The sequence below is a fragment of the Humulus lupulus genome, chromosome 4 (assembly GCF_963169125.1).
Source record: "Humulus lupulus chromosome 4, drHumLupu1.1, whole genome shotgun sequence".
Taxonomy (NCBI): Eukaryota; Viridiplantae; Streptophyta; class Magnoliopsida; order Rosales; family Cannabaceae; genus Humulus; species Humulus lupulus.
Genome location: NC_084796.1, coordinates 242,046,914 through 242,071,992, shown reverse-complemented (window position 1 = coordinate 242,071,992; position 25,079 = coordinate 242,046,914). Strand labels below are relative to the sequence as shown.

Here is a 25,079-nt window from a genome sequence, read left to right as displayed (position 1 = left end):
ATTTTTGTTGTTCCTTTTATATTGTGCTGGCTGTGTATGTTAGTTTACGTTATTAGCATGATGCGATAGGAGGGTTTGAACCGATAGGTTTTTAGGCTTTCTGGATTTTCACTCTGGAAGTTCGTCTCTGGTTTATATTCAGATTCAATCGTTTGAATGTGGTTTCAACTTTCTGGGTTTTGAAGATTTTAGGCTATGATTCTTGTACACCAAGTTTTCGGGTAAAAACCCTTATTCTTGACAATTACACGAAACCCGAAAAAGCCCTTTCCTGGCTAACTGCCACCTTTCTTTCCCTTGAACTTCGGGATTTTCAAAAAATCATCCACGTTCTTTTTCTTCCCTGTGGAACACGCGCTCGGGTCTTAATATTTAGCTTCTTGCCCTTAGTTATCCGAGCTTATCTTATCGAGTTCGTGATCCTTGCATGCATGGCCCTCACCATTTTTTCTTTCTCGTTAGATGTCACAGAATCTGGAAAGACGGTGGGGGTCATTACGAGCAATCCCTTACGAGCCCAAATCTCCGAGCCCGGAATCGGTCTTTTTCCGGAACCAGCGTCGGATTAAAGAGTACGAGATCGCACGCGAGCAAGAAGACATCCGAGCCCACTATCGCCGCCAGATTGACGAGGTCATCGAAAAGAAGAGAAGGGTCCTTCGGGAAGCCATCTATCCGGAGCCGAACCCCGGACCTAGGCCAGTTCCCCTGACCCCGCGTTAAAAGTCACGGTAGCATACTATCCGGGGGAACTTCAGTTTTCCTTAATGGCGGAGCCTTCGTCTTCGCAGCCTAGGAGGGAGATGTTTGAAGCCGAGTTCTACCAGAGCTCGGTTACCACCTCCGACCAGATAACTGACATCCTGGCCCTTCATGGCCTTAGCTCATTGGACACACTGAATTGCCGAGCTCCGACAAGACATGAACGGAGCTGCTTCGCTCCTGGGGGCCGTGATTCCAGTGTGAAGTACGCGGCCTGGAGCCAGGAACACCTAAAGGCAGGAGCTTTGCTGCCCCTGAAGTCCTTTTTCAGAGATTTCACCGATTTCGTTGGGTTGGCTCCATTCCAACTCAACACCAACTCATACAGGGTGCTGTCTGCCCTGAGGTCCTTATTCCACGAGCTGGGGTGGATAGGACCTTCACCCCAAGAGATTTTATACCTCTTTTGTTTGAAGAGTAATCCCTCCCGAGCTCGGGGAGGAGATGGTTTTTACTACCTTTCGAGCTATCCCAAAGAGACAAAAATCTTTGAAGACCTTCCGAACCATCCCCCTGACTTCAAAAGGGCTTTTTTCTGGACAGACGGTCTGTTCCCGTCTCGACATCGTTCGTTTAGGCGAATTCGTAAGTATTCTCGTTACTTTCTATTTTTGAGCTCGAATCTTTAGTCCTTGTATCCATGTTTAGTTGAAGTGTATCTCGCCTTTCAGCTAACTTTCAGCGTCCCACCCCCGACGAGACAATGAAGGAGCACAGAGGGAGCCTGCTCCGACTCCCTTATGGCAGGAGGTCTCTTTCATTTCTGTTACATGAGGACAAGCTTCGAGCTTGTGGCTTGTTGGGACAGGGCCAGTCAACCTCTGACTGGTCCAGTAAAAAATACGAACGCTGGGAGGAAGTGCCTCTGCCCACAGGCATCCTTCCTCCGAGGAAGGAAAGGAAACCACCTCTCCCAATTCGCTCGAGAAGTCCGCGGTCAGGGAACGAGGCAAATGATGAAGCCTCGGGTTCGGACTCCGATGGAGGTAAAACCCTTCCTACTTCGCGAATGTGGTCTCCCACTTTATTAAAACACAGGCCCAATAGACTAGTCTCGTGCCCACAGGATAGATATCACTTCTATATATGGAGTTGGGTAGATGACTGTGTCCATAGGTTTGATAGTGGGCTCGGGAAATACGACACTATGTATACCACAGACGAGATGTGGAATGGGATAGCTGTGCAGTATGGGACCAATGACTATAGGGACCTTTCGAGGTTATCACCAACTTATAGGGAAGGCCCTCCCCCCGCCTCTTCTGAAGACGGGGGAATTTCATGGTCCCCAAGCTCGATCTCGGGGGAAAGTTCCAGTTAGGTTTTTTCTTTCACCACTCTATATAGTGTTGGAGTAACTTGTATTTCTTTCACTGACTCACTGTGATGACTTGTGCAGGCAACATGGACTCCGACCTCGACGCCCTCATCGACAATGCGGGTGCCAAGAGGAGCAAGCGCCCCAGGGCAAGGGGACTGACAACCAGTCAGCCTGGGAAAAGCTCCAAGAGATCCAGGAAAACGCCTCCTCCTCCCCCGCCGGCTTCGAGCTCTGCTGCTGCGTCGACTGGCCAAACTAACGTCCCCATGACGATACCACCCTCGCAGGCCGTCGTCCCTGTGGTGGCGCCGGCCTCGCAGACTGATATCGCTGCCGTGGTTGAATCCCAACCTCCTGTGGCGGGTCAACTGCCTTCTACCCAGCTCGTCAAAAGACCTTCTGCTTCCCGAGCCCAGAAGCTAACTATTTCCACCCATATGGATTCGTATGTGGTGGATAATGCTGCCGGTCCTCACGGGTCTACGCTGATCTCGGATGTAATGTCCCGGATTGGCCAGAGCTACGGCAATTTTGAGGCTCCTCAGTGGCAGTGTCTAACTGGCACTCGGGACCGCACTGTTCTGTACGAGAAGAGTATCGAGCACACTGCCGCGGTAAGTATCCTATATATTCCCTTTGCTTACATTCATGCTGTCTCGAGGCTAATGATGGTTTCTTCCTTTTTTCAGGCTCTTGCTTTCACTGCCCAGCTTAATTACGAGCTGAACAACGAGGTCCATACGAGCAGGACCCTTGCCCAAGGGGAGAGGGACCTCCACCTTAAAGCGAATGACGACCTGAAGGCAGTGAATACTAAGCTCGAGGCAGTGGTTAAGGAGCGTGAGGAAATGGCCAAGGAGCTCGGAAAGCTGAAAAACGAACTCGAGGAGCAGAAGAAAGACAACATCCAGCTTCGGGAGACCAACAAGAAGCTCGAGGAAGACAAGGCCGTCACCCTCAACCTCATGGAGGATATCAAAACCCGCCTTACTGCTGAGTTCAAAGAAAAGAAGGAAACGGCGGTCGATTCAGCCATGTACCGGATGTGGGCCTATAACGAAGAACTGGACACCAGTTTTTTGGGTCCCCTCGAGGCGTCCTTCCTCGAACGATGGAATGCCCGGCTCGAGAAGGAAGAGGCTGACCAGCTCGAGAAGGATAAAGCTACTCCGAGTACTGTTTCGGAGGGAGCTCAGGAGGATAGTCATGCTATTCGTCCTGAGGGGTCCGGTGCCACTGATGCTGAGAAGGCCAAGGAGACTCCTCTCCTTTGAATCTGACCTCGGGGAGATCAGTTTTCGGGGCTGCGTCCCATTATTTCTGTAATTATTTCAACTTGTGCCCACGGGGCTGATACAATTCCCTTTATTATTCTTTTATATACTTACATTTCTTGGTTCGAAATATTTTGCATATTTTTATAATTGATGGACCGGTTATGTTTATTTATGCATACAAACATAGTTTGGATTTAGGCTCGAAATTCGATGCATTCATGCATAGTTTATTCGATTTATCCGTTTCCAACCTCGTTATTTATCAAGGTCGGACATTACTGTAACCATGAACTGAAAAGTACTTATATGGCATGTAATATGAAATGATTTGGTTAATCTTTTTAGTCACTTTCCCTCATCCTTAGTATCTTAGCTCCGAGGTTATGAGTTCGAAACTATTTTAAGATGTTCCAGCCTCGATCTCGACATATTTTGTGACGGGTTTAGGCTCCCATTCATCATTGATCGATAATTTGGCTGGTTTGTTCCAAACCTGTTATGCTTGCACATCTGGTTAATTCCAAACGTTTTTGGTTTTTGGTAGCTCGGTAATGTCCAAACTATCTAAGCCCGCATACTTGGTTATTTCCAAATACTTAATGTTTTTTATAATTCGGTTAAGTCCGAACTATCTAAGCTCGCTCGGTTAAGTCCGAACTATCTAAACTCGCGTATTTGGTTATATCCAAATACTTTTTTGTTTTTGATAACTCGGTTAAGTCCGAACTATCTTAGCTCGCGTATTTGGTTGTATCCAAATACTTTTTGTATTGTATTTTTTTTTTTTAAAGCTAGAGGTATGTATACCAATGTTGCCCCCTTAATATCCTATGAGTGTGACCATAAGTTATTAAATTAAGAGAGATTGCAAAAATAAAAATAAGTTACATGTGAAATAAAGTAGACCCTTTATTTGAAATTCAAAAACAAACTAAGTACAGAAAATCATGGTTACGGGCGACACTTCCTACACTATTGATAATATGGTCTAAGGTGTTCGCCATTCCATGCTCGTGGTATGAGGTTCCCATCTAATCTCGCAAGTTTGTATACGCCAGGGCGGATGACTGATTCTATCTGGTATGGTCCTTCCCAGTTTGGCCCGAGTACTCCTGCTGCTGGATCTCGGGTTGCTAAGAATACTCGTCTCAAAATCAGGTCTCCTACTCCGAACTTTCGACTTCGGACCCTTTTATTGAAATATCTTGTTGTTCGTTGCTGGTAAGCAGCATTTCTCAGCTGAGCCTCCTCCCTTTTTTCTTCGATCAAGTCTAGGGTTTCTTCGAGCTGAGTATGATTGGAACTTTGGTCGTAAATCTGAGTTCGAATTGTCGGAATTTCGACCTCAATGGGCAACATTGCCTCGTAGCCGTATGCTAGAGAAAACGGGGTATGCCCAGTTGATGTCCGAGCTGTAGTTCTATATCCCCAAAGGACTTGGGGTAATTCCTCAGGCCATCGTCCCTTTGCTTCTTCCAACTTTTTCTTCAAGGAACTCTTGAGAGTTTTATTAACGGCTTCGACCTGACCGTTCGCCTGAGGGTGAGCCACTGATGAAAAGCTCTTTATTATACCGTTCTTGTTACAAAAGTTGGTAAATAAGTCGCAGTCAAACTGGGTTCCGTTGTCAGACACAATCTTTCTTGGCACTCCATATCGGCATACGATGTTCTTTACCACGAAATCTAGGATCTTCTTTGAAGTTATGGTCGCTAGTGGTTCAGCCTCTGTCCATTTTGTGAAGTAATCAACCGCGACCACAGCATACTTTACTCCTCCTTTGCCAGTTGGAAGTGAGCCTATGAGGTCGATGCCCCATACCGCAAAAGGCCATGGGGACGTCAACATGGTTAGTTCGGAAGGTGGAGCTCGGGGTATCGTGGCGAATCTCTGGCACTTGTCGCACTTTTTCACGAACTCAAAAGAATCCGTTTTAATGGTTGGCCAGAAATATCCTTGGCGTATAATCTTCTTGGATAGGCTGTGCCCCCCGGTATGATCTCCGCAGAACCCTTCATGAATTTCTTCAATAATCTTCTTTGCCTCGGGGGGAGTCACGCATCTGAGCAATGGCATGGAATACCCTCTTCTGTATAGTCTTCCATCCAGGATGGTGTAACGAGGAAGTTGATACATTAGTTTCCGAGCCTGACTTCGATCTTTTGGAAGAATTCCATTTTCGAGGTAGTCAACGATCGGGCTCATCCAGGTCGGTTCTGTCTCGATCATGCACACATCTTCCTTGTCTGGCTCAGTAATGCTGGGTGCTGACAAGTGCTCTACGGGCACAACATTCAGCTCCTCATTTTCGGCGGAGGTGGCGAGGCGAGCTAAGGCATCTGCGTTTGAGTTTTGTTCTCGGGGAACCTGTTCGATTGCATAAAACTCAAAAAACTCCAATGCGCACTTTGCCTTCTCCAGATAAGCTGCCATTTTTGTGCCGCGAGCCTGGTACTCTCCCAAGATTTGATTAACTACGAGCTGAGAGTCGCTGTAACAATGTATAGCTCTGGCCTTGAGTTCCTTTGCTATTCGTAGTCCCGCCAGTAAAGCCTCGTACTCAGCTTCATTATTAGATGCTTTAAAGCCGAATCTTAATGCAGAGTGAAATTTGCTCCCTGCAGGGGTGATCAGAATAACTCCTGCCCCCGCTCCATTTTCATTTGACGACCCGTCGACGTAAAGTTTCCATAGCTCGTGGGCCGTGGTTGTTACTTCGTCGTCGGCTGTACCGGTGCATTCTACTATAAAATCTGCCAACGCTTGTGCCTTAATGGTTGTTCTCGGATGGTAGGTGATCTCGAATTGTCCGAGCTCAACAGCCCACTTAAGGAGTCGACCAGATGCCTCTGGTTTGGACAAGACTTGCCTTAATGGTTGATCTGTCAGTACATGGATAGGATGTGCCTGAAAGTAAGGGCGGAGCATTCGAGATGAGTGGATCAGACTGAGGGCGAGTTTCTCCATCAGTGGATACCTTGACTCTGCCCCCAGTAATCTTTTACTGATGTAGTAGACGGGTTTCTGTATTCTCTCTTCCTCTCGGACGAGCACCGCGCTTATCGCGTGTTCAGTTGTTGAGAGATATAAGAACAGTACTTCTCCCGTCTCAGGTTTCGATAGGATAGGTGGTTCGGCTAAGTGCCTTTTTAGCTCTTGAAAGGCTAGCTCGCACTCGTCTGTCCATTCGAACTTTTTACTTCCTTTCAATAAGTTGAAGAACGGGAGACCGCGGTCCGTTGACTTCGAAATGAACCTGCCCAGAGCTGCCATCCTGCCAGTCAAGCTTTGAACATCTTTATGCTTCCGAGGTGACGGCATATCAATCAGGGCCTTTATTTTATCGGGATTAGCCTCGATTCCACGAGAGTTGACAATGAAACCCAGAAATTTCCCTGAAGACACCCCAAAAGTGCACTTCTGAGGATTCAACTTCATGTTGTACTTTCTGAGCACGCCAAAGCACTCTTCGAGGTCATCAACATGGTTCTTGTTAAGTTGAGACTTTACGAGCATGTCGTCAACATAAACTTCCATGTTGTTCCCTATTTGCTCTGAGAACATCATGTTTACGAGCCGCTGGTACGTTGCTCCGGCATTCTTGAGTCCGAATGGCATGACATTGTAGCAGTAGAGCCCTTTATCCGTAATGAAGCTTGTATGCTCTTGGTCGGGGGCATGCATGGGAATCTGGTTATATCCAGAATAGGCATCCATGAATGACATCAGACCATGCCCCGCCGTGGCATCCACGAGCTGATCAATTCTCGGTAGGGGAAAACAGTCTTTCGGGCAGGCCTTGTTGAGGTCTGAGTAGTCAATGCACGTCCTCCATGTCCCATTGGGTTTCGGGACCAACACTGGATTGGCCACCCAATCAGGGTAAAAAGCGTCCCTTATAAAATTATTTGCTTTCAGCCTGTCCACCTCCTCCTTTAGTGCTTTCTTTCTGTCTTCATCCAGCTGCCTTCGCTTTTGCTGCTTCGGAGGAAAGCTTTTGTCTATATTCAATGCGTGGCTCGCTATATTAGGGCTTATTCCCACCATGTCAGAGTGGGACCACGCGAAGACATCCTGGTTTTTCTTCAGAAAGCAAATTAATTGCTATTTTGATTCGTCTAGGAGGTGTTTCCCGACCTTCACCTTTTTCGAGGGACTAGATTCATCGAGCTGAACCTCTTCGAGCTCCTCCAAAGGTTGGAGGTCAATCTTCTCTTCAATCCTTGGATCGATCTCCTCGTCAATTTTTAGAACTGTCCCGTCTTTATACTGTATGACAACAAGTGCTTGCGCGCTTGTTTGTTTCTTTCCCCTTAAGGAAATGCTGTAGCACTCCCTTCCTGCCAGTTGATCTCCTTTCAATGTCCCGACCCCGCTTGGAGTTGGGAACTTAAGGGCTAGATGCCTTACAGATGAAACTGCCCCCAGCCCGACCAGGGCGGGTCTCCCGAGCAATACATTGTAGGCAGATGGTAACTCTACTACCACGAACTCCATCATCTTGGTCACCGAGACTGGATAGTCTCCCAAGGTCACAGGGAGTTCAATGGACCCCATACAAGCGGTTCCTTCTCCAGAAAAGCCGTACAAAGTGGTTGCACAAGCCCTCAGGTCGCGAAGGGAGAGCCCCATTTTCTCTAGGGTTGCTTTATAAAGAATGTTAACTGAGCTCCCATTGTCTATGAGAACTCGGCGCACTCTTTTGTTGGCAAGCTGTAGGGTGATGACGAGTGGATCATGATGAGGGAACTGGACGTGAGAGGCATCCTCCTCGGTGAAGGTTATAGGCTGAGTCTCAACCCTTTGGCTTTTTGGTGCCCTTGGTTCGGGTTCATATGGAGACCCGTCCCCTGTTTTCAGCTCATTCACATATCGTTTTTGAGCATTTCTGCCCCCTCCTGCGAGATGAGGACCTCCCGAGATGGTTATTACGTCCTCTCCATCTATCGGTGGAGGCCTATCCTCATCCCGAGATCGGGAGTTATTATTCTGTGTCGCCGGAAGTGCGGCTACTCTCTGGCTGGCAGTAGTCTGTCCAGTATTCTGGTTTTTGACATACTGCCGGAAATAACCTCTCGAGATCAATCCTTCAATCTCGTCCTTCAGCTGTCGGCACTCATCAGTTGTGTGGCCGGTGTCCCTATGAAATCGACAATACTTGCTGGAGTCCCTCTTGGACTTTTGATTCCTCATAGGATCTGGTCGCCTGAAGGGGACCTGGTTTTCATTAGCCAGGTATATGTTTTCCCGGGACTCGTTGAGCTCGGTATGCACTTTATATACGGAGAAATATCTTTCTCCTTTTTTCTTCTTTCCTCCATCAGCCTCGGGATTATTTCCCTCGCTTTTTTTTCTCTTGGAAGGATTCTCCGAGGCAGGCTGTGTAACTAGAGGGTCAACCGAGGTTGAGGCGGAGTTAATGTTTATCGTTGTAGTTTCGGTCTGCGAGGTCGCTTTGAGTGTTGACCTCGTTTCCTCTACATTAACAAATTTCTGCGCCCGTCTGTTAAACTCGGTTATCGACCTCACCGGTTTCCCTTGTATGTCATCCCAAAGTGCACTCCCGGGTAAAACACCAGCTCGGATGGCCATCAAGTGCCCGCTGTCATCCACGTCACGAGCTCGGGCGACCTCTAGATTAAATCTTGTCAGGTAGCTCTTTAGTGTTTCGCCTGGTTGTTGTCGGACGTTAGTCAAAGTGGATGCTTCGGGTCTGACTCCCACCATAGCCCGGAACTGCTTCTTGAAGTCTCTAGACAATTGATCCCACGAAGTTATAGAATGTCTCTTGTACTTCTCGAACCAACTCTTGGCAGGCCCGGCCAATGATGTTGGAAACAACCTACATCTGAGCTCGTAACCTACGTTACTAGCTCTCATAATAGTGTTGAATGTACTCAGATGGCTGCACGGGTCGGTTTTTCCCTCAAACGCTGGGACATGAGGAATCCGGAACCCTTGGGGGAACTGAGTGCTAGAAATATTGGGAGCAAACGGCTCGAGCTCCTCATCAGAGTCCTCATATCGACCGTTTCCTCGCTCATTCTTCAAAAGCCTAAAGGCTTTTTCGAGCTGATCGATCCTTTCTTGTACTGGGTCCTTAAGCGGTGTTTGGAATTGATAGTCATTAATCGCGATCCCAGGCTCGCGTCTCCGTGGGGGATCTCTACGCCCATTCAGATGATTCCTAAGATCCGGGTTTGTCTGATCTCCCTTTCCCCTGCTCTGATTCAGGTGATTGCGTAGGTCGGGATGGCTCTTGTGATTCCCAGTATTTTTACGACCCCGGTCGTGTTTACTGACAGACCTTGTTTCTCCGGACTCATCGCTAGTGAAACTCATTGATCGGTCATTTCGTGGTGGATCCTTTCTACGTCGCCTCGTCACTGCAGTACGAGATCGGGACGTCTGACTTCTCTCGGATGGCGCGCCTTTCCGCCCCTGGAACGTCTCCCCGTTTCCTTGTCTCTCCCCTGTACGCCCTTGATCCTGATCTCGACCAGGTTGAGCGTTCCTGCGGGGAGGTGAAGGATATCTTACGGGAGACGGAGGAAACCGTATAGGTGACGGTGGTTGCCGTCCTTGCCTCGGCCTGGAAGGTCCAGAATTTGCCCGAGATGGGCCGGTTGCGTTTGGTGCGCTACCAGGAACCTGAGTCCGAGCCTCGACAGGAGCTTGGTTGTTCTCAGTTCCTGTAAGCACTTCCATGGGTGGATTAGGCGGGACCCGAGCTCGGGTACTCCTCTGAGGCCTAGAAGGAGCAAATGGCTCTGTTGGTGCTGGAGGCTGAGCTGGCCTCCTTGTGTTAGCATTTTTTCGTGGACGTCCACGGGGCTTCCGGGGAGGAACGTGCACGTCCCTTGGAGGAGGGGCTCGGTCTTCGCGCGGAGGTGGGGGCTGAGCCACCTGCGCCTCCGCGGCTATCCTAGTCAACTCCTCGTTACGTTTGTTGGCATCTGCCAGCAGTTGTTTCAGCTGCCGATTCTCCAATTCTACAATAGGGACATAACGCTCAGGGTTATAGTACATGTCCTCATCCCTTGGTTGTGGAGGTGGTCCCCGGGAATCAGAGGACCCACTCCTTTCATCAGCGTCCGGGTTCTCCATTGGCTGTTTTCCAGGACGCCTTGGGTAATTTTCTTCAGGAGTGTTCTGATTGTTTGTAGCCATGAATCTCTCAGGGATGGATGCTTGAGGCTCTCAATGAAAGCACCAAACTGTTGACGCCGCTTTTCGTCAACAGATAAAAGAAGAGAGCACGCAAACAATTAAAGACAATGGCTAAAACAAACAAACGAATCAGACACGCGGTTTTTACGTGGTTCAGCAGTTAAATCTGCCTAGTCCACGAGTCTCTGTTATTAATCTCAAGATTATCTCTGAGCAATCCTTTAGCATGAATTCTCCAGAGTTTTCTCTCAAGAATCAGAAATTCCATCCTTTACAATGGTGCATGCCTTCTCTATTTATAGAGAAGGATGCAGAATACTATCCCACATATTTTGGGTAGTTACTCTTTTGTGAATAAAATAAATGGCTTTAAATGCCTATAATCAGATATAAAAGGAAACGTCCCTGAAGACCAGGAAACGCATAACTGACCAAATAATATCCCACGATTTTTGGGGATTTACATTAATAAATGAGGATCATATCCCATATCTACAACACTTGTAGATATTCAAGGTAGTCATTGCGTATCTCCAAGGCTTCACGTCATTGTGCAAGCCGCTGACACTTCCCGAGCTTACATTTCTTTCGAGATGGCATATCGAGCTCGAGATCCCTGCTCCGAAGTTGCTTCTGAAGATGAGGGGCTCACAGAGCTATCCTTCGAGATCGAGATCATTTCGAGGTCACCATATTCGAGATCTGTACCATACTTTGCAGGCTCCGATTTACAATCGTAGAGCATACCCTTAACCCTCACGAGACCATTTAATGCGAACTCAGCTTTCGAGGTCATATTTTCTACGGCTCGAAATCTGGGTATAACACACGTGACAACACTTTATAGGGCCGCATGTCAAAAAAGAATCAATTATTTTTTTAAAAATAAATTTAATTAATAAAAAATAGAAAAAATAAATTTTAATTTTTTTCAATTTTAATTTTTGTTTAATTTTAATTATGTTTTATTATTTTAAAACATTAAAATATTATAAAAATAATTAAAACAACTTAAAATAAAAAAAATCAAGAACGTTTTTCAAATAAATTTATCTTTTGTATTTTAAGTTTGTCTTCATGTTTTAATTATTTTTTTTCTATTATTTTAATGTTTTAAAATAATAATACATAATTAAAATTGAAAAAAGTTTTTAAATTTATTTTTTCTATTTTTTTATTAATTAAATTTATTTTCTTAAAAATAAAAATTAAGTATTTTTTGACATGTCACCCTATAAAGTGTTGTCACATGTATCTTATTAGTTGACCCTTAACTTGCTTACATGGTATCTAATACATAAAATAGGTAACTTGCAACAAATCATTAACGAAATGAGAATTTGCCACCAAATTTTTTTATTAGGGGATTTGTTGCAACTCTTGTAAAAAATAAGGGTTTTGCGGTCAATATCCCTAAATAATATAAACTACCTTGAAGTATTCAATTATTATCACTACAGTGTGTGTCACAGTGTATTAGTTGTTTTAGGCAAATCAATCCATTAAAATGATAATGATCATTTAATCATATCCTTTCATGTTTCAACCTCATGCATTAAATTGAAATATCTAATAGTAAAAGTAGAATACTAATTTGCAATTAAATACCCAATATATTCTCTTAGACCTCCAACCCAAAACACTTCATTATCTCCAACTAAAGTCTAAATCTCTATTATAATACAAGAATTATACAAAATCATACTGCAATAACAGAATTCTAAATTTTGTACTTTGTATTATTTAATTAGTGTAGGTGAACAATATTGTGTAATATTTAGTACAATACTAGTTAATTATACGAGTTTTCTATTATTCTCTATAAAAGTCTTTATTTTATATCTTCCCATTAAATTCATTCTCAACATATTCTTCTATCCCATCATAAGATAATATCTTACTGTTAAAAAAATTTATATATAATTTTAATGAGGCCATTAGTGTTATGTATTAGAGATTTTTTTTTTTTTTTTTAAAAATAGTGTAAAAAGGTGCTCTATTTTTACTACAAAATTTACATTCAACAAAGCAGTATATACTAAGTACTTTGCACTAAAAATACATATTTATATTTTTATTACTATTTATTAGTTAAAACTCAAAATTAACAGAGTTTTATTGGAGCTTTACATAGCGCAAATACTGCACCATTCGAGAAACTCTTGAAATGAACAAATAATTAGTTTTGTAAAGAAAACTAATAATTTGTTGTATATACAAACCTTCTTTGTAATGCCCCGAATTCTCTAATATGGTTTAATGGCGGGATTAGTAGGCCGGGAGGGCCATACTTGTTTAATTATGCCATTAATTGATAAAATGCATGTATATGTGAATTATATTATAATATGATGTTAAATACATACATCTGGGGTCCACATTTTTAATTACAGGGGCATTTTGGTAATTTGGCCCATTGAGGACATAATTGTGTATTTTGGGTGCATGTTTGTGATTAATTGATAAGGCAACATTATAATGTGAATTTGTTCGAGTTATTCGGCATGAGATGATCTTGAGTACAAACTATCGGTTTGGTCATAACAGGTTTAAGTTCGGGGCTCGGGGTGAGTCTCGGGGTGTTTTGATGATTAGAGCGTTACCGGGAATTAAAGGGTAACGGGATATAAATTGTTGGTGTTTGTGATTATTGAGAATAACGAGAATTGGAGAGCGTTAATTATGATTAACAAGATAGGTTGGAAAGGACAATATTGCCCTTGGGAGCCTTTAGAAATCCTTAATTGTAATGGTCTTTTTACCCCTAGGATAGATATAAACTACCTTTGGCTGTGAAACAGAAGAGAAAACAGAGTGTGATCAAGAGCTTACCCATACCTTCCTCCTCCTTCATCTTCTTTGTGATTTTTGAGCACTTATTGAGGATTTAAGCTTGGGAAGTAGGCCTTGGGAGTTTGGGAGAGTGGTCTACCATTGAAGAGCATCACAACCTGAGTTTGAGGTAAGTTTCTAGCCACTAGTTTCCATGTATGCTATGTTTTGATGTTTAGTATTAGCTCATGATTTTGTTGTGGATAGTTGGAATTGATGGAAGTTTTGGTTGGGATTTAACTTGGGTTTTGATGAGGGAGTGTTATAGATCAAGTCTAGGGGTTGTATTGGAGGTTTGAGTGGTGTTTGAGCTTGGTTTGAAAGGTTGGTTCCAAGGGAAAACGCAAGGGAAGAAAAACCAGGGTATTGGCTGAACTGGGGCCGAAGGGCTGTGATACTTGGGGAAGGGCCGCGGCGCTTGAGGCAGAGGCGTGAGGGGATTATTTCTGTTTTGGGGAAGGGTTGCGGCGCTTGAAAGTCATTTTGGCAAAAAATGTGTTTTTGACCTAGGGATGCAAACCTTAGGCCTCGGGATCGATCCTACTACCCGGTTTAGTGGGATTCGATGTCGGAGGCTAGGTCTTGGTCCGGAAACAATTTATTACTCAATTTATTGATGGAATCCCATAATTGGTTATGACCAGGTGACCGTTGAGGAACAAAAAGGTTTATCGTTCTCAATGGTCGTTCTTATTATATTCTCGCTCGAACCAGAGGTAAGAAAGATGCACCCCAAATGTGACATGCATGGTTGTTCATGAGGCATGTTGATTGTGTAAATGTGGACATGGATTGATTATTGAATGCTTAGCAAATCTTGCTCACATGTGCATGGTACTGACTAATTAGTCAGATTTGGCAAAGGTGTCAGTATCAACTGTGAAGCTGAGACTTATTAGTCAGGTTCAGCAGTGGTACTGGGCACTGGTCACACAATGCTGACTCATAAGTCAAGACGACCTTAGTGTGTGTAGGATTAGCTTATACAGGATCTTTATTTATTTTCATGTATATCTAATATTAAACAAATTAATACAAGATAGCCTAAAACATGTTTCTAAAATTGAATTCAAAGATAAACAAATAATATAATACTTACAGTATACGCAGCGGAATTAAGAGTCATTCCTTCAGTTTCTTTAACTCTTGTATCCTCTCTGTCGCAGAGTATCATCAAGAAACTGAACCGATCTTCTATTTTCTTCACAATCTTCCAATGTATCCTTAGAACCACCTAGACTAGTGTGGGCAATTCTCAACACATGAGATAGATATAGAGAGAAGAAGAGAAAATAACAAAGTGGCTTAGAAAAGGACTTGTGTTTAGAGAGAATCTAAAACTATCAGAAAATCTTACTTAAGACTTATCAAACTTTTTTTTTTTTTTTTTTTGACTTCTCTATAAGCACTCTTTTTATAGACTCAATTAGGCCATTTAATTTAATTAAAAAATCAATAAAATAATAGCTATTTTGAAGTCCTAGGTCGAAATTATCATGGGCTATAGGCCCGTGAAATTTCCTATTTGATTATAAGCCCATTGGACTTAAAATCAAGGCCTGTATTATTTTCTATTGATTTAATTAATTAAATAATTATTTAAATCCTTTATCAAATTAATTATTTATAATTTGAACCTTGATTTAAACTTATTTATTAATTTAGATACCAATTTATCTTAATTAATAAATATGCCATAATTTCTCTTTTCTTCTCAAAATTACACAACTCTGTGAAACTATCCAAAATTGACCTGGTCAACTTTGATAATTCTAATTGATGATTAAATCAATTAATTGAGACTATCTAGATGATTTTATCTAAGGTACAATGGGGACCATGGGCCTATGAAATCAAGCTCCAATAAGTTATCATAAATCTAACAAATAAATTTACTAACTTATTAATTCCTCGTGACTCCACTATAGACTTGGAATTGCACTCTTGAATTTATAGAACGCTCTATAACAAATATAGATACGCTATTAATTATCCATTGTTACAACCATAATTTTCACTCAATCCTCTATAGACGGTCTACAATGAGATAGGACTAAAATACCGTTTTACCCCTCATTGTATTTTATCCTTAAAACACTTAGTTCCTTGTAAATGATATTTCAGTAAACTAATTTAATTACTGAAATGAGATCTCTATCATTTAACACTTTGAACCAAACTAAAAGGAAACCATCGTTTCACTTCTTCATCAGAAACTATAGATGTTCATATCTATGATTAACACTCCCACTCAATTATACTACCGAGTTCCCAAGATGTAAGTAGGGGCTAGTCCGTAGGGTAAGCTGGTAACGAACAAGTCAAAGAACTCAAATAATACAATCAGTTAGAATACTAACCACTCAGAATTGAGAATGAATTGACCTATGGTCAACTATATGATATGACTAGAATAGATAATAACGGTATGTTTACTTATCTTATCAACTGTCAATATCGGTCCTGTCCAATATAACAAATACATCCGATCTTATCTACTTTGCTAATGTTCTGGAAAGAACATAACACTGTAATGTGTAAGTAGATCATATCGTAGATTGGCAAGTCAGTGTAAATCCGGTGCACTGACTAATCTTAGGACTAACTTATTTTGAACATATAATCATATTTATATTCCACTGTGATTACGTCACTATAAATAAGATTAGCTATATGCTCGGGATTTAATAGAAGTTTATATTAAACAAATAATCATGAAAATAAAACATGTGAGCAAAGTGATTGACCAAGTCAAAAAATGATTTCTATTCTTTTATTGATAATAAAATGAGATTACAAAGAATTTGGGTTTTAATTAGGGCATAAAACCCCAACAAACTCCCACTTGCACTAATTGAAACTAATGCCTTAATTCTACTAATCTCATCTCCTTGATATGCTTATCAAATGTAGCTTCTGGTAGTGTCTTTGTAAACGGATCCGCAAGATTGTCTTTAGTTGCAATCTTCATAACCTTCACATCTCCCCTGGCCACATATTCTCGAATAATGTGATACTTCCTTTCTATATGCTTACTTCTCTTGTGACTTCGAGGTTCTTTCGAGTTGGCTATCTCTCCTGTATTGTCACAAAACAACACAAGCGGTTTATCCATTTCTGGAATAACTCCAAGATCCGAATAGAACTTCTTTAGCCAGACTATTTCCTTAGCTGCTTCTGATGCAGCTATGTACGCAGCCTCCATGGTGGAATCTGAGATTGCAGACTGCTTTACGCTTCTCCAAATCACAGCTCCACCCCCAAGAGTAAACACCATTCCAGAAGTAGACTTTCTGTCATCGACATCAGTCTGAAAATCTGAATCGGTGTAGCCTACAGGGTTCAGAACACCACCCTTGTAGACTAACATATAATCCCTAGTCCATCTCAAATACTTCAGGATATGCTTAACTGCTATCCAATGTTCCGGTCCTGGGTTTGACTGATACCTGCTCACTACTCCCACTGCATAGTAGATATCTGGTCTAGTACACAACATGGCATACATCAGACTTCCAACTGCAGATGCGTAAGGAACTTCTCTCATTGCATCTTCCTCTTCAGGAGTCTGGGGAGACTGCTTCTTTGAAAGATGAATTCCATGGCAGGACGGTAGATGCCCTTTCTTGGAATTTGTCATTGAGAAACGTTCAAGCACTTTATCAATGTAAGTTGCTTGAGATAGAGCTAAAAGTTTGTTCTTTTTATCCCTGATGATTTAGATACCTAGAACATAACTTGCTTCACCCAAATCCTTCATCTGGAATTGAGTGCTCAGCCAATTCTTCACATCTGATAATTTCTTAACATTGTTTCCAATGAGTAAGATATCATCTACATAAAGAACCAGGAATACCACTATTTGATTTGCCTTCAGTTGGTAAACACAGGGCTCATCAATATTTTGTTCAAAGCCATAGGTTTTGATTATTTCACCAAACCTAAGATTCCAGGAACGAGAAGCTTGCTTAAGTCCATAGATGGACCTATTTAACTTACAAACTTTTCCTTCTTGTCCAGATACTTTAAATCCTTCTGGCTGATCCATATAAATGACCTCGTCAAGCTTTCCATTAAGAAAAGCTGTCTTGACGTCCATTTGCCAAATCTCATAGTCGAGAGCGGCTGCTATGGATAGGAGGATGCGAATGGATTTGAGCATGGCTACCGGACTAAAAGTTTCCTCATAGTCCATGCCTTCTCTTTGGGTATAACCCTTTGCCACTAATCGAGCTTTATAAGTCTCGATATTTCCATCAACACCTCGTTTCTTCTTGTAGATCCACTTGCACCCAATGGCCCTAAAGTCACTAGGTGCTTCCACAAGATCCCAGACGGAATTTGAGTACATAGACTCCATTTCCTGTTTCATGGCTTCGAGCCATAGTTCCTTTTCAAGGCTAGCCATTGCCTGTTTGAAAGACAATGGATCATCATCACTAGTGTCACAAACAACCATATTGGTTTCACCATCCAAAGCATAGCGAACTGGGTTTCTAGAAACCCTCCCACTACGACGAGGCTCCGTGACTGTTTGCTTAGGAATAGTGGTACTTTCTTCATTTAAATCGACTTGGGTCGGTTGTACATGAAGAGTGGGAATTTCATCATCGACTTGCGTCGATGATGATGGAACATTGGTTGGAGTCAATTCTTTAACCATCTCCTCTAAAACTACTTTGCTGCGAGGTTTAAAGTTTTGGACATAGTCATTTTCCAGAAAAGTAGCATTTGTAGAAGTAAACACTTTCTTTTCTAAATGACTATAGAAAAGTCCACCCCGAGTGCCTTTAGGATAGCCAACAAACATGCAAACTTCAGTTCGCGGTTCTAGCTTTCCCTACTTTTTCCTCAGGACGTGACGGGACACCCCCAGATTCTATAATGGCGTAAACTAGGTTCACGACCATTCCAGCGTTCTAAAGGTGTTTTGGGGATTGATTTTGATGGAACGACATTGAGAATGTCATTTGCGGTTTCAATTGCATGTCCCCAGAACGAAGTTGGTAGAGTTGAGTAACTAAGCATGCATCTAACCATTTCCAATAAAGTTCTGTTTCAGCGTTCCGCTACACCATTTTGTTGCGGAGTACCTGGGGCAGTAAGTTGTGATAAAATCCCAAGTTCAGTTAAATGATCTTGGAACTGCATATCCAAATATTCTCCACCCCTATCAGATCGCAAGATCTTTAACCTTTTACCTAATTGGTTCTGAGCCATTGCTAGGAATTCCTGAAACTTTGAAAATGTTTCTGATTTCCTATGCTTTAGGTAAAGACATGAGTATCTAGAGTAATTGTCAATGAAAGTGACGAAATACTCAAAACCACCCATGGCTTGTATATTCAAAGGTCCACAAACATCTGAATGCACAAGACCAAGTGGTTCTTTGGCCCTATCGCCCTTTGCAGAGAATGGACGCTTGGTCAGTTTGCCTTCTAGACAAGATTCACAGGCAGGTAATTCACCTAAGGTGAGTTCCCTCAAAGGTCTGTTCTTTGTAAGTCTTTGAATCCTATCATAGCCAATGTGACCTAGTCTAAGTGCCATAAATACGTCATATTATTGTTATCGGTCTTTTGACGTTTATTGGTCCTAGGTTTAGCTACTTTGAATAAATCATTATTAAGAGCGAGGGGTTCGTTAGGTCGCAGAATATAAAGCCCGTTTTCCAAACATGCAATACACAATTGTGATCCATTGAAAGAAAAAGATATATTAAAACTTGTGAAAGTCATAACAAATCGTTCTAATTGCAACATGGAAACTGAAATTAAATTTCTAATAAAATCAGGAATAAAAAATACATCTTTTAAAATTAAAAATTTATTTCCGAACTTCAGGCGAGCTCTTCCTCTAGCTTGGACCTTAACAAACGCTCTATTCCCAACTCTAAGCTTTAAGCCGCCTTCGTTCACTTTTTCCCACTATTCAAGAAGCTGTAAAGAGTTACAAACATGGTTAGTAGTTCCAGAATCAATAATCCAAATGGATTTATCATTCTCTAAAACACATGTTTCCAAGATAAATGAACTATAATCATTACCTTTGTTTTTCACTGCTAGAAACTTAGGGCAATCTCGTTTCCAATGCCCCTTCTCTTTGCAGTGAAAGCATTTATCTTTACCTTTCTTATTTTTCATGTTCTTCCCCTTAGGCGTCTGTGCACTTGGTTGTGCACTCGTCTTTGTAGCCTTTGTGGGCTTGGGGTTGTTTATTTGTCCACATTTCCTCTTGTTTCCAGCTTTCGAAGACGAAGCTTGGTTAGCTTCAGCCTTAGCTAGATGTGCAGCAACATCAGTAGTCTTATTTTCACCTTCTTTACTAGGTCCACCCATGACAGGTTCGATAATCTGAAGCTCGTTCATGAGCTGCGTCAGACCATAGTTGAGTTGAGCACGAACGTGCAAACACGGTGCCATCCGAGAATTTACGGTGCCATCACGAATGTGCAGAGTTGGTGCTATCCAAGCATTTATGGAACCATCACGAGCATTGACAGTGCCATCACTAACGTGCAGACACGGTGCTCGTTCTGGGGATTCCTCAATCATGACGAATTCAGAGTTGTCACCAATCAACTCTATGTTGATATTCTGCTTCCAATTAAGGAAGTTTTCTCCAGTGAGTTTCTCCATCAAAAGTTGAGAAAGGATGGGAGTAGACACAAACACTACTTAACTTAAAACTATAAATTATCAATAAAATAGAAATCAATCACATTTGCTCAATAAAACTTCTATTCACACAAATTTCAAGAAATAGCACAACATATACCAAAAATATGTAAGATATGAGAAAAAAATACCAAAAACAATCATATCTCTATTTCTTTAGGTTTTTAACTAATCTATGATATCCTTGTCCTGGTTAGCGAGAGTCAAAAATACCACTAGTTAAATAGAGTTGTAAACTCATTTAATAATGGACACCACTATTAACAACCTACTATTCGATCAAAATAAAAAAACAAAATCTCTTATTTTATGAGCTAGACCCACGGTTTCAATAATCATAGATTTAGTCCTAGTAGTCACCGTAGGGGTGAGTCTAGTAGAATTTGATCTATAATTATCTATCTTTCGAAATCTAACCTTGTCAAAATAACTAATGAACACCTTCCGTAAGGGGACGAATCAAAGCGCCTCGAGGCCCCATTAAGTTATTGACTATGTTAAACCAATGGTGGAGATCGAATAAAATTCTTAAAATAAGCTCATTATAAAATTAAAAATAGTATTTTTATTATTTATTTTTAGAAAATTAATGACTATGGTTTTCCAAAAAAGAAAAAATTAAATAGATTAAAATTTTTAAAACCAAAGTCCTATAATTTCTTATTAATTCTAAAGTGTCACATTGAAACAAATTCAATTAATTTAGAATTAATTTGTTGCTAATCAATATTTAGGTTTAACTAATATAATGAACCTATACAATTAAGTCCAACTCAGGTAAATGGGCCTTAACAATTGGGCTTGTATGGAGGAGGGCTGGGTCCAGTATGTCGTTCCCACTACAAAGGCCCCCTATCTTCCATACAAGGTCCAAAAGACAGGAATTTAAATCTTCGTTTTATTAATTGTTATTAATTGATTAGGCCCACTATAGTCATGGAAAGCAAATGGGCCTTCACAAGTGGAATCCCCCACAAGAGAGGAATTTAAACTTTACATTTTATAATGGGCCCAAATAAAACCTATCATTTTATGAATATTTGATTTGACAAAATACCATATATCTAACAAACATATGGGCCACTATATGCATCTAAGCCTAATTGCAAAAATACCACATATAGTGCAAACAGACATGTTATAATTGGATGGGCCTAATCATGTTACTATATGAGCAATACTATGAATTTATGCAAAAATAGCACAATTTATTTCATTTGCAAAAATACCACAATTAATTATCCAGAATTTATCAAAAAAATTCAAATTAATTAAAATTTTACAAAAAATAAGTCAATTTAAATGAAATTTATCAACAATTAACAATAGTTAATTTAAATTTCATTTATCAACAATCAACTTGGTTTTAGGTTAATTTGAAAAAAAATATTAATTTAATTTAAATAGGATTTATCAACAATTAACCAAAGTTAATTTAAATCTCATTTATTAAAAAAAATATTTTATTAATTGGCTGAAAAAAATGATATTTTTCAAAATTTAACCAATTTTAAATTTTAAAATCAATATCTAAACTATTTTAAAAAAATATCTTGTGTTGTTACAACTATTATCTAATATTTTAACCATTTAAAAATAATAAAATACAAATAGTTATAACAACCCTAAAATATCTCAAATAGTTAAACAAATTCAAATATCCATAAAAATATCTAACTAACAATGTTCAAATTTCAAATAATTTAAATATTAAAAAGTATAGAATAAAAAGATAATTATATTTTCAAATAAAGATTTAATAAAACAAAATCAAGAATTTAAATGAAAATATCTTAAATATCTGATATCATAATTCTAATATTTAATATATTAACAGATTTAAAATTAAGTTGTTAGTCTATTTTTAAATTTGAATTTGAATGTTTGTAGAAAATATCTAATTATTTAAATCTCAACTAACCAAAATATCTTATTTTAAAAAATTTAAATGATAAAACAAAAAAGATATTTTAGGTTTTGATTATACATAATAAATTTCTACAATTTTAATTTTATTTATTTTTCAAAAAAAAAAAATCTGGATGAACAGTAACCGTATCGGGTACTGTTCACTCGAGTGCTCTGGCTGCTGGTGGCGTGCGCGCGAGGCTGGGGTGCGCGCTGGTGTGCGGTGCGCGCACGCATGGGAGCCAGTGCAAATTTTTTTTTTCAAAAATATTTTTGAGCAATTTTTCAAACCAAAACCATTTTCTAATTAATTTTTAACATGTTTTACACAAAATAAAACATATATAAAAATTAATAGCATAGAAAACACAACAAAATAACCTAAAAATTGATAAAATTCACATAAAATCAATATGCTCATAAAAACATGAAAACCATCCAATTATTCAAACATATCAAATAATCCAATTTTAAACATGTTCATGCATGAAAATAAAGATTACCAAAGGCTCTGATACCAGTTGTAGGATTAGCGTATACATGATCTTTATTTATTTTCATGTATATCTAATATTAAACAAATTAATACAAGATAGCCTAAAACATGTTTCTAAAATTGAATTCAAAGATAAACAAATAATATAATACTTACAGTATACGCAGCGGAATTAAGAGTCATTCCTTTAGTTTCTCTAACTCTTGTATCCTCTCTGTCGCAGAGTATCATCAAGAAACTAAACCGATCTTCTATTTTCTTCACAATCTTCCAATGTATCCTTAGAACCACCTAGACTAGTGTGGGCAATTCTCAACACATGAGATAGATATAGAGAGAAGAAGAGAAAATAACAAAGTGACTTAGAAAAGGACTTGTGTTTAGAGAGAATCTAAAACTATCAAAAAATCTTACTTAAGACTTATCAAACTTTTTTTTTTTTTTTTTGACTTCTCTATAAGCACTCCTTTTATAGACTCAATTAGGCCATTTAATTTAATTAAAAAATCAATAAAATAATAGCTATTTTGAAGCCCTAGGTCGAAATTATCATGGGCTATAGGCCCGTGAAATTTCCCATTTGATTATAAGCCCATTGGACTTAAAATCAAGGCCTATATTATTTTCTATTGATTTAATTAATTAAATAATTATTTAAATCCTTTATCAAATTAATTATTTATAATTTGAACCTTGATTTAAACTTATTTATTAATTTAGATACCAATTTATCTTAATTAATAAATATGCCATAATTTCTCTTTTCTTCTCAAAATTACACAACTCTGTGAAACTATCCAAAATTGACCTGGTCAACTTTGATAATTCTAATTGATGATTAAATCAATTAATTGAGACTATCTAGATGATTTTATCCAAGGTACAATGGGGACCATGGGCCTATGAAATCAAGCTCCAATAAGTTATCATAAATCTAACAAATAAATTTACTAACTTATTAATTCCTCGTGACTCCACTATAGACTTGGAATTGCACTCTTGAATTCATAGAACGCTCTATAACAAATATAGATACGCTATTAATTATCCATTGTTACAACCATAATTTTCACTCAATCCTCTATAGACGGTCTACAATGAGATAGGACTAAAATACTGTTTTACCCCTCATTGTATTTTATCCTTAAAACACTTAGTTCCTTGTAAATGATATTTCAGTAAACTAATTTAATTACTGAAATGAGATCTCTATCATTTAACACTTTGAACCAAACTAAAAGGAAACCATCGTTTCACTTCTTCATCAGAAACTATAGATGTTCGTATCTATGATTAACACTCCTACTCAATTATACTATCAAGTTCCCAAGATGTAAGTATGGGCTAGTCCGTAGGGTAAGCTGGTAACGAACAAGTCAAAGAACTCAAATAATACAATCAGTTAGAATACTAACCACTCAGAATTGAGAATGAATTGACCTATGGTCAACTATATGATATGACTAGAATAGATAATAACGGTATGTTTACTTATCTTATCAACTGTCAATATCGGTCCTGTCCGATGTAACAAATACATCCGATCTTATCTACTTTGCTAATGTTCTAGAAAGAACATAACACTGTAATGTGTAAGTAGATCATATCGTAGATTGGCAAGTCAGTGTAAATCCGGTGCACTGACTAATCTTAGGACTAACTTATTTTGAACATATAATCATATTTATATTCCACTGTGATTACGTCACTATAAATAAGATTAGCTATATGCTCGGGATTTAATAGAAGTTTATATTAAACAAATAATCATGAAAATAAAATATGTGAGCAAAGTGATTGACCAAGTCAAAAAATGATTTCTATTCTTTTATTGATAATAAAATGATATTACAAAGAATTTGGGTTTTAATTAGGGCATAAAACCACAACAGCGTGTTCAACGCAAGCCAATAAAGATTAGATCTAATTGACATCTGCATTAAATGACTCAGAAGAGCGTTAATGTCGGACCGACCTCAAGTTCGATAAAAATTAAAAGCGCTTGTGTGACTTACCCATCAGTCACTCGTCTGTTAAGTTTAGAGACTTACCCATCAGTCTCTCATCTGTTTAAGCTAGTGGCTTACCCAGCAGTCGCTCAACTGTTTAAGCTAGTAACTTACCCAGCAGTCACTCATCAGTTTAAGCTAGTGACTTACCCAATATTCACTCATCTGTTTAAATTAGTGACTTGCTTGTTAGTCACTCATTATGGTTTACCAGAACCTCAAGTGATATTCACTCATCTGTTTAAGAGCTATAAGCTCTGTGTGATTATAATGATAATCATTTGACAATGTTTGTGTACAGTATTGTGCTTTCTTGCTGGGCTTTGACTCATGGGTGCTATGTGGTGCAGATAAAGGGAAAGAAAAACTCACCCAGGCTTGAGTGGAGAGCTTAGGTGGTGATGTGTACATATGCGGCCGCTTGACCACCACGGTCAAGGAGTTCTCAGAGGAACTAGGGGGTTTACCCTATTTTTGCCGTTTAGGTCGGCGAGTTTGTAATTTTAAAACAGTAATGACCTTTTTGAGTTGTAAATAACTTGTAAATGTTCTTGTGGGCCCATGAACAGTTTTATGTATTAAATAAAACATATCCTTTCCTTTTGTTGGTTTTTCACCTTAGCCTGT

At 39.8% G+C, this 25,079-nt stretch overlaps 1 protein-coding gene across 1 annotated transcript; it reads left to right on the top strand.

Annotated features, from left to right (window-relative positions):
- Positions 1-1,682: 1,682 nt before the first annotated feature.
- On the top strand, positions 1,683-24,779 carry LOC133833080 (uncharacterized). Its single transcript, XM_062263338.1, has 3 exons — positions 1,683-2,078; positions 2,162-2,446; positions 24,754-24,779. The coding sequence occupies exons 1-3, from the start codon at positions 1,772-1,774 to the stop codon at positions 24,777-24,779; spliced, it is 618 nt and encodes a 205-aa protein (XP_062119322.1). The 5' UTR covers positions 1,683-1,771.
- Positions 24,780-25,079: the final 300 nt, after the last annotated feature.

Coding starts and splice junctions, on each gene's coding strand:
- LOC133833080 (XM_062263338.1), top strand. CDS start 1,772: ATGTGGTCTCCCACTTTATTAAAACACAGGCCCAATAGACTAGTCTCG. Junction 2,079..2,161: donor GATCTCGGGGGAAAGTTCCA/GTTAGGTTTTTT, acceptor TGACTTGTGCAG/GCAACATGGACTCCGACCTC. Junction 2,447..24,753: donor ATCCCAACCTCCTGTGGCGG/GTCAACTGCCTT, acceptor GTTTGTGTACAG/TATTGTGCTTTCTTGCTGGG.